Genomic DNA, 14,913 nt, shown 5'->3' with positions numbered 1-14,913 from the left:
ATTTCGAAATATTTTTTTGTGATTACTTCCAGTTATTTTCAATTTATTCGGTATTCTACTTAAATCTATCATCGCCAAGCGATACCCTTCAAGGGCGGTAATGTCCTGTCTTGTAATGTGACTTTTTTTGGTTAACCTATTTTTTTTAAATAATTTTAAGTTAATACGACTCAGCTACACATACTGAATCCAACAAATACACATGACAAGGATATTAGAGAAATGTATAATAAAGTTGTTTGATAACTAAAATACAAATAAACATAATCTTGAAACGAAATAAAATCCAACTACATCCATACAGGCCCCCAGCTTCCTGATGGAAAATATAAATGTTTTATTTTGAATGTTGCAAAGAGCGATAGCTTAATTATTTCAGAATGAGTTCATAATGCACCAGATGTTTGTTGGATGGTTGGATGATAGTAGTTAGAGTTGTGTACTTAAAACTTATTTTAGGACACTTGACAGCTAAATAATTGGATTTTACAGCATGATCAAGGGAAAATACAGGCAGCAATTGACCAAGCATTTATTCAATGAGACAATGGATGTGCATGATTCATTGTGGGCAGTAACAAAACATCGTGGGCAGTAACAAAACAAAGGTGAGGGGGAGAGTGACCATCGTGAAGAGTTTAGGATTGGTGATGGCTGAATTCAGCCGTGGCAGGCGAGATTAAAAGTTAATTTGTAATACACTATGGGGGAAGTGGACAGTCATGTCAGCAAGACAGTTAAAAGAATCTTAACAAAATAAGTCAGTAGATTGGCATGCCCCAGTATTAGACTTTGTGGCTACAGTGGCAATGCTAATGCAAACCACCTGAATACCTTTCAATTAGAGGAAGGGAGGTATCTCTAGGTTCAGGGAGAATGCATACACATGACTTATCAATTGACTAGTAATTACAAAAACAAGGTTACTGTAATTTATATATCATTTGATATTATAGCTACGATTAATATTTCCAAGACAGAACATTAACATGCTTTGAGGATACTAGGTTGAGTTGTTGTAGTCGTCCAATACCGCATGATAAAGAGCTGTTTAAACAAGGTTTCAACTAAGAGATCTTGTCAATACAATGATATTTTTTTGGTTTACTGTATGTAGGATTTCATTTAAGTGTTCCAGTACCACATTTAAAAAAAATGCAATGTTAGAATGCTGTGTATAAACACATGTCCGTAAAACCATCCACAAGTAAAACAAGAACAACAATGATACAGGACGTGTATTCAGTATTTATGTGGTAGAAAAAAGCAACAAAACAATTTATAACAAATATGATCTATACAACAAGATGCATGGAATTTTATTGGTGACGCGGATGGGTGAGGGTCAATCAGAAATCCTTTTGAAGATCTGCAGAATAAAAAACAACAATGAAAAACAAGAAAATCGCCATCATGCAAAATAACTCTTGCTTCAGGTGCCGACACCATCTTGGTCTCAAACCCACCACTCTTCTTCAGCAGTTCTCCTCTGTTGGACAGGGCCACTCCGTCCAGGAACTGATCCAAAACCTTCACGTATTTTGCTAGGCTCGTCCGTTTGTAATCTGTTTAGAATTATTCAGTGATAATAGCAAATCAATTTGTGTGTTCATGAATCATTCCAAAGAAAATGTAGAACATGCTGTATTGTACCTCTAATCCTTCGTCTCTCCGCTGCATCTATATCACTGTCCTTCTCCTTAGGCACCTGCTCTTCCTCCTCCCCCACCCTGGGTCGATCCAGTTCCGCGCAAATAAGACTAGCGTGACGTTTAAAAATAAAGACGTAGTATCAATAGATCAGCTTTCAGCAATGTCAGAAATACATTTGAGGAATGTGAATCTGTGTTAATGAGTTAAAAGTAAAACAATGAAAATGCCAATGTTTAAATGCATTTGTGCTGCAATGATAAGTGGATTCCGCAGTTAATGTAGTTGGTATTCAAGTAATTGTTTAATTAGTGTATTAAGTACCAATACCAAAAAATTGCTTCTTAATGGCTCAGAAATGTAATATTTGGTTCATACATGAATCGTAATAAAATGAAGACGGATTAAGTAAACAAAAAAATACAAATTGCCTTGGTTTGGTTGAATAATCCGAAAGAAATGTCTACAGTCTGCAGATATTAATACTGTACATATGTAAACTCTACCAAGAAAAGTCTGAAGAATTGTCATTTTGAAGACAAAGGTGAAGAATGCCTACCTGATTGTGGGTACATCAAACGGATCAAACTTATCCAATTGCCTAAGGTCAATGGGAACGGAGATGCGCCCTAGTCACAGTAGAGAGACCACACGTTATTATTGGTCAAAGCAACTTCATTGCACAACTCTATCTTGTGTCGGGCCACTCTACAACATCTTTCCTTACCCGTTTTGGGATGAACACTGAAGGGGCTCTTCAACAAATGGTTAACCCCTTTGCTGACATTCACATCGAGCCGAGGGTAGCAGTACTGCAGCATGATCTCTTTCTCAAAGTGCTGGCCCTTCTTCAGGGTGCCCTGGGAAAGCAAATAGGACAATGGCATATTAAACTGCGACTGTTTGTGTACAGTTTTATAATGGAGATCTTTTGATGTGATCCTGACTACTGACCTGTTTGGTTGTTGCGCAGCCCCTCAGCAGGCCCCAGCGCTTCTCTGGGTTCTTCTCAGACTCAAAGTATGTGTGTAAATCCTTTCTAACATGTTAGCGCAGAGTTAAAGAAAGGTTTGGCTAGACTGATGCTTCAAGAGAACTTTCCTGGTATATGTGCAAACTAAAAAAAGAGGATGAGTGTTCATTCAACTCGTCAGCATTACCACCCAAAACAAAGCAAAAACCCAATACTGAAATAAACAATTTATAAAACTCCTGGTTTTATGCTATACTTTCACAATAAGGGCTCCCTGCTATCTGTTCCACCATAAAGGATATCTTCAGGGACCAGGGCCAACACTTTGTCAACAGATTCCTTGAGTCCCAAGACCGCCTGGTCATGTAGTGCATACTGTGGGAAGTAGTGCTCTACCACTTTCAGAGCATCTCTGTTGGCGAAAATAGAAAATACGAAAAAGAAAATAGAGCATATTTAATATTATAATATATTGCCTACACATGAAAACAACGGCCTAAAATATCTATTTGAATGAATCTAGCAGAGGTGCATTACATTTAAATAAAATGGTAACTACAGCATAGAATTTGTGAGGGCTTAGAAGAGAAAGTTATATCTCACCGGATGGAGGGGTGAATTGGATCTGACAAGACTACTTTCCGAACAGTTTCATCGCCTCCCTGTACAGACAAGACAAATGCCCCAAATGATCAATGCATGGTTAGTACCACTACCTACAGTATGTAAGGTATGTGCATCAGTATTTTTCACAAATACTTTAACAATTTGTTGAAACAATTAGCCCTAAGAAATTTTAAAAAATGGATAGGCTCATAGATTATCTGCTCCTGTAAGGTTAGTGACAGGTCATCCACATAATGTTATGCCTGAAATGAAGTGCTTTCCACTTGTTCTCCGGTATCTCCTGACGTACTAAAAACAGACTCAATGCTCATGAATGGAATTATCAACTTAAATCAATTTAAAAACATGGACCCAGTTGTCAGAATAAAAGATTTGGATTAGGATTTGTTCAAGATTAAAAGTTTGGTAAATTGTTATAGTACCTTCACCAGGCTGAGGTATTCGGCAATAGCCGAGCGGGCCGCTACAGACAGCTTCCTTGCTGCCTCGTCACACACCCAACAATGCACTCCTCTCCTTCCAGAGTACACCCACAGAAGGTGTCGGAATCCAAAGTCCTCTTAAAGGTTAATGAAGAGAAACACAAATTTCCCATCTTGCCCCATAAGTGCAAAGAATTGTTTTGATAAAGTGAATAAGTGAAGCTCCTTTAAAAACTCACCCCGAAGAGCTCGGTCCAAGATACGGATGGCAATTGTCATCAGGGTCCAGCACTTGGGGCAAATGTCAGCCGCACTAGAACCACAACATTGTCATTGTGTTTTGTTCAACTTAAATTCTACCTATTGTTCCAAGACCCTACGTTATTGTGCAAACTCAAAGTCCTGCTTTTGTTTTGAACCATATCAGCTCTAGATTTCACTGAACTGGTAGTAAGAGGCACTGGTGTGCTGCATCAATATTCACATTTAGATCAATTCGACCTCTATAAATTCATTTAGATTAATTCTATAAATTCTACCTGCCTCATAGCAGTTGAACTTGTCAATGCAGAATAGTTTACCTGCAGCAACTCCGCACGTCATCATAGTCAGTCATATCAATATCAAACACCAACTCCTTCTCCAGAGCTTGGAAGGTCCCAGACTTCACCGTGTTGTGTTGATTGGGCTTGATACGGGTGAGAAAGTAAACACAACACAGCATGGAGTGAATGTGGTGAAATAATGAATCTAGTGAAAGGACAGGTACACTGTGGTTGAGGAACATGTCATTCTCAATTATTAAGCATCCTACCCTGTGACTGTATACTGCGCCTATGTCAATCTTGTAGGGGTTCATCTTCTGCATCTCTTTCTCCAGCTCATTCTGCGTATTGAAGGATTGGTAGCGGACGTAGATGTCATCTTTTAAAGTGAACGAGAACTCTCGATGCTGAAAGTAGTTCTTCTGAACTAAAATATAAAATGTCTGGATTAGGTATAGACTGATAAATCACCATCATTGTAAAAAAAAAAAAAAAAGAGGTCGGAAGCCGAATACTTCAGAGTGGTGGTTACGGACACTTACCTCCGCCATAATTCAGCCAACGATAATACTGAGAGAAAGGAAACAGTCGTCGGTAGTAGAGTGGCAACAAATCGGGTAAAGAAGCCGGTTCATAGTCTGCAGATGTCATTTTAAGATGAGAGGTTCTGGTCATCCACCGAAGCGTTCAGCAATATCAAATATCAACAAAATATCGTTAGTCTGACAGACAAGCAGGTTTGGAGAACGCGCGCGAAACTCCCAAAGACCCAGTTCCACTTCTATGACGTATTTCCGGGAAGTATTTTAGCATGTTTTTTTAATACTTTGTATATAAAACCGCCTCCTAAATATATTGAGTAATTAGTAAAATAAGGTTTTTAATTTTTAATTTTGATATAGGGATCGCTACTGTCGAAACAAATAACTAACTAACATTTTCGGTTTCGCTTCATCTCCTTTATTTTGAATCTGATCTGTAGACCTACCTGTTGTCCATGGTGCGAGAGAGGTCGGCACATTGGCCCCACGTTGAATGTTGACACTGTTGTGTGCCATGTTCAGGATCTCCTTTGTGTTGAGTTGCCCATAAAGTTTACACTGCAACAAAGTCACTGTTATGCCTACTTATAGAGTCAGCCTAATGGCCTAGTCTCTGATTTTAGGCTTTAGAAATCCAATCACTGTAAGACCAATGCATTCTCAAATAATATTTATATTAGGGATGTATCTGATATTATTTTTGTTGCAGACATTTCTTCAGAAAACGGACGTATATAATATATATATACGTCAGTTTTTTTGTTTCATATTTAATCCATCATGGTAATGCATGCAGTGCAAGGAGCGAATGTCCTGATACCCTGTAGTGTTTTTGTATTGTTTTATATATTTATTGTTCTCTGCCTTGGTTTCCGGTGAGCTGGTTTATGCCAGGGACATGCAAATTGGCAAGCATAAATGTATCAGTAAAGGCTGCTCAAGATGTTGCCATGAAAACATTAATTGCTATAGGCCTACTTTTATTACCGCTAATACTAATACAGTATTGCTAATTACTTTTATTGTACTATGACTTGTTCGGCTTAAACATATTTTTTACCAAACATGATTATGAAAGCATAACACGCACACACACACACACACACACACACACACACACACACACACACACACACACACACACACACACACACACACACACACACACACACACACACACACACACACACACACACACACACACACACACAAATGAAATACTGGACTGTCAACCAGTGGGTTCAGATCTTCAAATGGTGTTAGTCAGTTTTCAACAATTAGGAGTTCTAATAGAATGAAAACAAAACTAAAGTCACTAAGAAAATAAAGCTGAGCTACACCTACTTTAGGTGAGCTAAACCTAAAGTAGACCTTATTTTTAATGATTCACAATGATTTTATTTCTCACCCCTCTGCTAGGACCACTGACCCAGTGACAGCAGAGACAGTTCCAGAACCAAGGGGTCACAGACCAGCTGCCTGGCTCTTGCCAAAAGAGAAGCATGAAAATAATGAACTTATAATTAATTTATAATTTATATTAATCCGGTATTACTGTCTACTGACTGTAAGTGTCAGGCGGGCTAAGGGGAGACAGGAGGCGGGCTGATGGGAGACAGGAGGCGGGCTGATGGGAGACAGGAGGCGGGCTGATGGGAGACAGGAGGCGGGCTGATGGGAGACAGGAGGCGGGCTGATGGGAGACAGGAGGCGGGCTGATGGGAGACAGGAGGCGGGCTGAGGGGAGAGAGGAGGCGGGCTGAGGGGAGACAGGAGGCGGGCTGAGGGGAGACAGGAGGCGGGCTGAGGGGGAGACAGGAGGCGGGCTGAGGGGGAGACAGGAGGCGGGCTGAGGGGGAGACAGGAGGCGGGCTGATGGGGAGACAGGAGGCGGGCTGAGGGGGAGACAGGAGGCGGGCTGAGGGGGAGAGAGGAGGCGGGCTGAGGGGAGAGAGGAGGCGGGCTAAGGGGAGAGAGGAGGCGGGCTAAGGGGAGACAGGAGGCGAGCTGAGGGGGAGACAGGAGGCGGGCTGAGGGGAGAGAGGAGGCGGGCTGAGGGGAGAGAGGAGGCGGGCTGAGGGGAGAGAGGAGGCGGGCTGAGGGGAGAGAGGAGGCGGGCTGAGGGGGAGAGAGGAGGCGGGCTGAGGGGAGAGAGGAGGCGGGCTGAGGGGAGAGAGGAGACGGGCTGAGGGGAGAGAGGAGGCGGGCTGAGGGGAGAGAGGAGGCGGGCTGAGGGGAGACAAGCCTCCTGACTAGTAAGGCATGCTAGTCGTAACAACACTACTGTGAGAGGTGGAAAATAGAGCACTCATGACTCCTGACTCAGACTGCCATCGCAACGCTGACTGTTTGATTGTTTTGTTTGTCTGCCCATGTGGTAGCTGTGCAGACCTCTGCCTGAGGTGCACTTTGCTATACCTCCCATTAAGTGCCCACAGCTCACATTGAACGACACTGGCCCGTTAAGTGATGCTGGCCCATCCATCTCTGCAAGCCTGCTAAACTGTTTCCACGACCCAGTGTTTAAGAAATGTTCAGGTTGGACCCAAAAGCAGAGAACCAGAATGCCGAGCAGGTGGTCGGGACTGGGTCCCCGTTCCTAGGAGCAGCTTCAGAGGCGCAAGGCGACTGGGGCTGCTTGGACACCTCGATGAAGTTATTCCAGCTTTCAAGCTGCCAGCCAGGTCATTTCTGGGCTCGAATAGGCCGGTGGCTTGCGGTGTAGCAGGCAGACTGTAAGCTTGCTTTCAGCAGGGAAGCGGGAGTTCAAGGTGCGCTTGCATCTGACACTCAAAGGGTGACTTGTCATTAAAGGAGGACTAGAGGCTGTTTTCCACATTGTCAGGCCATGTTAACTGAACAGACAAAACAGGGGGACAAAAGTCTTGCAGTAACCCATGGAGACGGTACACGTCGTTGCACAATAAGACAGGCCTCCTCCTGAGAAGAGGCCGCCTTAGAGAACCAGAGACTAAAATACATGGTGTTACCCTCTGATGAGGGTAAACTGGTGGATTCACTGAGATCTGGGACCATGGTCATGTAAGCGTAGGAAGCGGACAGCGCAGGGGGGAACGAGTGGACATCTGAGGACGTTGCTGTCGACCAGAATCTCCTTCTGATGGACTTGAGGGTTTGTCTGATGCCTGGCTGGTTAATCAGGCCAGACGAGTTCCCCCCCTCTAGCACTCTTGGTTGAAGCGCTACTAGGACATAAAGCCTTGGAAACCTCCAGACATGCCTTAACGTGCTCTGGGAAGAACGGTTGATGATCACATTGAACAACTGACACTTTGGTAACAGCGCCTTGTTTTTCTCGAATGAAACCCAGCTATAAACACTCTTTACTCTATATTTGCTCAAAATGTTTGAGTTCTATAGTAGCAATGTACGAGCGTGCCTGAGAGATTCCCAGAAAATGTTCAGGGAAAATTTTAAATTATTCTATTAAAACATTTTCTTTACCCTTGATGGCCCTTCTATTGATAAGAAGTAGCTGGTGGGCTATGAATGTTGTAATCAGGTGTGTTGTGACATGTGACACCGGTCCTAAAGGTAAGTGTTAACATGTGCTGAATATTTCAACTCATCTCTCTTGTGGGCTGGTTTATTTTCTAGAATTCATGAGAGGTCCCACGCGTCCCCAACGTCCCACGCTCCAAGAGACCCATTTCCACCAGCACCATAATACAAATTAATATATGAAATACAGTATTTACAAAATTAGCATTTTACAAATATTTTTCTCTTACAGTGAAACCTTCAAACCGATTTAGTTGAGGAACTGTTTCTATTATAACATGATGTACAAGCTGCACCATTCAATTTGCCTTCTGTAAAATGTATATAATGTAACATTACCTAGCAAGAGAAGGACCCCACTAATAACGTCCATTCTAGTGACGAATGACGAAGTTCGAGGCGGGTATCATGGCATACATGATGACATCAAAGAGCTTCAACATTGTATCCAGAAATAACTCAAATACATTGACGGGCCCATTTTTAGCTCTCTGTAGGCGACGCCAAGAATGGCCATGACATATCCCTCTATAGATTAGGGAGGACTGAGAGACAGATTGACCCCTGGACATGCTGAAGACGCGGCTCCATTAGGAGTGTAAAGATGGCATGGAGAATTCTAGAGCACAGCTGGGAATGTCAGCCAGACAAGCAAAAGGGGTCCACAACCCCTTTTACCAAGTTATTTTGGAACTCTAGATTTTATAAAATCAAGTGGAAGTCAGTTGCATATGATTAGTTGATCCATTGATCATCTGGGAGTTTTCTCACCTCAGCAAACCCAGAAATCTACCAACCGATTGGTTCGAGTGTGCTGGCCTTGGCAAATCCCTTTTTAATCCTTCCCAAATGGAACCTGGTATCAGAAAGAACGCAAAAAAAAGAACATTGGTTTGTATTTTGAAGACAATTGATTCTTATGATTTGCTTATTAGATGCATAAACGGCCTTAAATTGCATCATTCAAATATAACAAGGATTTGCCTCGTCAGGGGATTTTAAACAGAAATAAAATCTTGTATCCTGCATTAACATACTTTATTCCACATGGTGGCGGTAGAAGCCCGAGACTGAAGGCCACGACACAATGTGGGTCACCTGTAGAGAACGCTTTAAATCGCATCGAGCGGACACATATAACAGGGATGAAGAATATTAAGAAGAGACACATTAGAGGGCGAGGCACGTCAATACCATTATCTACTTAGCAATATGTATTTATATAACGAATGCTTTAAGTCTACTGTCGGGTAATGGTTACTGCTAATGTGTTTGCTATGTGTGCATAGCAGCCAGGAGGCAGTATTGGGCTTTCGAAGGTTCGTACCTTTTGGTGTGGATACATTTCCTTTGTTTTCGTGTCAGAAAAAGGCAAAACGAAAGATAAAGGCTCTGGGCAGAGGCTGAACCCTAATAGACACATATCTCTAGTGTTTTAGTAACTATTTACTATTGAGCAGCGATAGCTGAATGGTGTATTACCAAATATAGGCTATTATAAATATATTAGCCTACTTGTCATAGGCCTACATGTAGCCTATATATGTTTGTAGTATATGGTCATTATATAGCACTTACCTATTTTAAATCATATAAAAAAGGCTGATATTATAATACATGAATATGGTTTTCTTCACATTGAGAGTCAGCAGTGTCATCAATACATTTCAAGTCGCTTGGTAGAAAGGAACCCAAGTTTTATCTATACTACGTCCAAACTACACCTAGTTTTGGTTTAGTCCACGATGCCCATAGCCTCTGCTGTTGGACAAGTTGTGTCTGGGTCCAGGCTGAGGCACGGCCCAGTGCAGAAACAGCTTTTGATACCAGCGTGTTCACACAGACTTGACCACCAAGTGAGATCAAATGCCCTAAATGTCAATTCAACTCCCGTTCAAGCAAGGTAATCATCCATCATTTTTTAAGGTAAGAAAGGAACCCACAAATGGATCAGATATTTTGCATATCTCTTGTATTTATTAGCTGTATGGCTTGTGGAGCGACTGTACGGACGGCCCCGAGTGCCATCGCTGCCTCCTCTGTGTTCACTCTGCAGCTGGTTAAGGACAATGGGATGACAGACACACTGAGAGGGAGAGTGGACAACCGGGTCCTGACACTGCAACCCACGGCGATTGTCCTTCCGTCCCTCCTGTTCTTTCTTACACCCAGACCATACAGAGTTGATTGTGCTAATCTTCGCGCACAGTCACAAATACTAGGACGTTTGCTGTTTTTTTTTTGCTGTTTTTTTTACAAATGTGCATTTTAAGTAGCATTACAACACATGACTGTGCTGTTATACAAAGATGTACAGGTTTAAAAACAGTCTGAAAATGTGATGCGAGGAATGGATTTGGGTTTTAATTGTTCATTTTGCTCTCTCTCCAGTTAAGCAGTATAAAAGAGTTTGTTACAGTCAGTGTAGACTACCGTTCCCCTGGTCATCTCTGTATCGCCCTAATTGCATATTTAGTCAAACTCTGATTATCATCGTATAAGAACTTACCAGCAGTAGATAAAAACACCAACTAGCAACAGGACATTCAACAAAATGGAGTCTAAATATTATTGTTTTTGCTTTCTGCAGTAGTAAAAACGCTAAACACGAACAAAGAGGAGAGCACAACAGTTTTAAGATGAGAGGTTTCCTAAGGCCAATAAATTGTGTTCCTGCAGAGGGGGGCTCTGGAAGTGGAACTGTTCTCAGGACGGCCCCGGGCCCGTGGCTCTGGAGGAACTGCCCTCACAACATGTCCACTGGATGCCTTTCTCATCCAACACATGAAGCACTTCAGCGAGAAAGTGGTGAAAAGAATGTCTCAAATGTCTCTCTTATGCAGATTATACGTGTGTACCCACCCCCACTTTGAAACAGCTCTTCTTTTGTGCGGATACCTCTCCTCACCAAATAACACCAAAGTACACCAAAAAAGACCAAATATGTGCTGTCCGTGAGCCCTTTAACATGTCAACAAACTCCTCCCCTCCCGACGCTCCACCCTGATGATGTCACGGGCTCATAGTGCACCAGTGGCTCCACCATAACCCCATAACCCCCCCCCCCCCCCCCCCTAGGCCACCAATCAGCCACTGATCACGCGCTGGAAGGTCACTGCATGCGGTCGGGCTGGAGGAGAGGGTAGTGGAGGTAGGAGGCGGGCGGCCCACCGACCAGCGGGGCCAGCTGAGGAGGAGGAGGAAGAGGAGGGTGCGCGTGGATGGGCGGGCTGATGGCGTGTCCCGGGGCTGAGGCGGCGGCGGCCGGGGAGAAGCTGTAGCCGAGGTACCCGGCGGTGGGCGAGGGGGCGTAGGGGTACTGCTCCAGGCCCCCCCCGGCCAGGCCGGCGTAGTGGCTGTACATGGAGCTGTAGTCCAGGTAGTGGGAGGCCAGCGCGGCCGGGGGGCTGCTGAGCTGCGGCTGCAGGACCAGGCCCGGCTGGAGCATGGCCTGGGGATACACGTACTGCTGGGCCAGCCTGCGAGGGGGGGAAGAGCAGAAGGTTACAGAGGTCATCACATAATGGAGGTGTCAGGGATCATGATTTACTGGTCAGCATGTGCTTTGATCCACAGTGACTTTCACTGAGATGAATGTCATAAAGGAGCCAGGAGTGACACAATGATCAAGGAGGAGAATCCGCAGACTGAGTAACCCCAGGATATTTACAGAACCCTCGCCACGACGCTTCACCCCCGTTATTTGTTATTAGGGTTCCGAGCAGTGAAGCTGCTTGGTCCCCTATTGTTTCTGTAACGTTTTTTTTTTCCATCAAATTCTGTATAAATCATACTGCAGCCTATACCATAAGTCGAAAACTCTTGAAATTTTCAGTTATGGTTACCAATAACCCCCTCTACCCATGAACCCAAATTTGTGGTACTGCACCCAAAGGTGGTGCTATTGTAAAAAATCATGAATTAGGTTTATTTCTCCTTACCAGATTGACCTGGACTCAAAATTCTTTCCGAATATTAATCTCTAGAATCAGACGCATTTATAAAATCCTGTATACTTTTCCCACAATTTCATAATGAAGCTAAACATGATAAAAAGATTCACAGGCTACAAAAATAATCAAAAATTCACCAAGATCGCCACATGAAATCTTTAGACCAAGCTTCACAAAAATCATCGAACAGAATTTGTTTTACTTTGTTCCATTTGAGAAATATTGGCCAATAAAGTTGGAGCAGTTAGCCCATTTTTCTTATATTACCATTTTGTTATTGTATAAAAAAACATACAACTATTATTAGGTGGATACCAATACCCCCCACTACTAATAAACCCAAATTGTGGTACTGCACCCAAAGGTGGCGCTATTTAAAAAAATATATGAACTAGCCTTATTTCTCCTTACGAGATTGACGTGGACTCAAAATTCTTTCATCATATTAATCTCTAAAATCAGATGCGTCTTTTTCACCCTGGTCTAAATTTTTTTACTTTTCCCACAGTTTCATAGAAAAGCCAAACGTCCACAGTCTCAACCCCTTTTGCCTATCTGACCATTTTGTTATCGTATAACCACCATATGGCTATCATTAGGTGGATACCATTAACAGTGCAAATTTTCAGATCTGTACTCTTAAGAAAGCCCTTAATTCTCTTGCGAAATGTGTGCTTGGAGTTTTCTTGATGTTGTGTACTTCGACATTTTCACTATGTGAATGAGGCTTCGTGCAGTATAGGAATGTCAGTGGCTCAACGGGTTAATGCTGTGTACTAGTGATCCTTAGGTTGAGAGTTCAAATCCTGATTAGAGCATTATGAACAAGCTGAACATGACACTGTCATTGCCACTCATTTAAGAAACACAACATTGAAAAGCACCTGAAATTCATCAGGCAATCAACATTCCGGCTCATTAGTTTCGAAGAATCTGACTGCCAAGACACAGTATGGCATTAAGGGGAACTTCTTTGTTAACCGTTTTTGCTTCATAATGAACTCTGTCATATTTATATTTCTTCAGTTAGTGTTCTTGACAACAAATTTTATTTCCCTAGAATCTCAAAGATTTTTCAGGTATTTGCTTTTTGAGAAATGTTTGCTTGGAGTTTTCTGGATGTTGAGTGCCTATCAATAGACATTTTCACCATGTGAATGAGGCCACATTTCAGGTTTATCAGTGGCTCAATGGGATAATGCCTTGTACTGATGATCCTTATTTTGAGAGTTTGAATCCCGATTAGACAATTATGAACATGCTCAACATGACATTCGGTCATTGCTCTGCAGCCAAGTCACCCGAAAGCCGAGGCACAGTATGGCATTAAGGGGAACATCAACATCTTTCCTTCATAATTATATGTCATATTTATATATCTTGTGTTCTTGACTTTTCATTTTGCTCGGACCCCATTAATCACCGCTTGCAGTTATATTTATCATTACTATTGCGGTGCCTTGTCGAAACGCGCCTGTACGAAATGGGTCGATGGCCTGGCCTTCAGTATCGCTGTTTGCAGCTTTTGGAGAACCACTCATCCAAACAACTTCACCCTTCACTTCCGCGGGTCCTCGTCAATACAACCGCCAAGCGTGAAGTCGGTCAGATGACTGCGGGATAATCAAAGGACGGCCATACAAACATACAAAGACAAAGGTTTTATCAAAATAATAAACGTTGAAGTATTCTAGATGGGGTGTGGGGACGGCCCAATGTTGTTGTCGATGATATTATTGGTTGGTTATTCCAGCCCACTTGGACAATCACGAGATTTGTTATTAGAGGTTGATGTTCGCAATCTAGCATACACATGCACACACACATTCATATACACAAACACACGCACACAAACACTCACATGCACACACACAAACAGACACATACACACACAGGCATACGCATACGCACACACACACACACATATAGACACATACACACTCACACATAGACACATACACACACACACACACACACAAACCCACGCACATACCTGTCACAATGAATGAAGCATGGTTATGCATTTTGTGGGTCTGCCAGCCATAACCGATATGAGATACCACCGTCATCCCCTATTGGCTCATAGCTAACGGCTGTCTACTTAACCTGCACTGACTCGGTTACATCTGGCTGCTGCAGCACAGATCACAGTGTAAATCTGGGATCCAGCAGTCCTATCATGTTAAAGCAGAACCTCTGGAGTTATGCCCTGTTTCCCGTTTTAATACATTGATATTGAGATATTATACAGAGGAAAAGCAATTTGCGCGAGTGGATAAAGCTTCCAAAAGGGGAATTTAATGTTTATTATATAGTGGCCAGTCTACACAGAGTTGATTGGAAAGCTTGACAGACACATTTTTACAATTTAATTTTGCTGGCCAAGTTTGTGTTTGCCAATAACATGCATAAAAATCACAGCCCCAAGCCATGTTTTTGGTCAAAACGAATACGCAGTGAAAGAAAGTGAAGTGCCGGTTCAGCCAGATTTGAGCTTCTCTGCCATCAGACTTGAGGACATCACTTCCATACGAGGCTACAGTACAGCACGGACTCCATAGCATGAGAGTACATGTAAACAGTGAGATGGCCAGCATGAGCGCCTACCACTTGTGTTTTTACATTAATCCGACAGCAGTAACCTTGCCAGTGACAACACTGTGTTTGAGATCAGTGGTT

The 14,913-nt window shown here is 42.8% G+C and overlaps 1 protein-coding gene across 1 annotated transcript; it reads right to left on the bottom strand.

The window, feature by feature from the left end:
• Positions 1-509: 509 nt before the first annotated feature.
• prim1 (DNA primase subunit 1) lies at positions 510-5,012 on the bottom strand. The gene is made up of 13 exons (XM_056593577.1): positions 4,760-5,012; positions 4,487-4,644; positions 4,254-4,360; positions 3,912-3,985; positions 3,673-3,809; positions 3,227-3,285; positions 2,926-3,035; positions 2,605-2,696; positions 2,378-2,510; positions 2,210-2,279; positions 1,654-1,760; positions 1,467-1,565; positions 510-1,369 (listed from the first exon to the last, which is right to left on the bottom strand). The coding sequence occupies exons 1-13, from the start codon at positions 4,890-4,892 to the stop codon at positions 1,350-1,352; spliced, it is 1,299 nt and encodes a 432-aa protein (XP_056449552.1). The 5' UTR covers positions 4,893-5,012; the 3' UTR covers positions 510-1,349.
• Between the last annotated feature and the right edge of the window lie 9,901 nt (positions 5,013-14,913).

The sequence above is a fragment of the Gadus chalcogrammus genome, chromosome 1 (genome assembly GCF_026213295.1).
Source record: "Gadus chalcogrammus isolate NIFS_2021 chromosome 1, NIFS_Gcha_1.0, whole genome shotgun sequence".
In the NCBI taxonomy this organism is placed as follows: Eukaryota; Metazoa; Chordata; class Actinopteri; order Gadiformes; family Gadidae; genus Gadus; species Gadus chalcogrammus.
The sequence above is the reverse complement of the archived record's forward strand: the minus strand, read 5'-3'. Positions and strand labels throughout refer to the sequence as shown.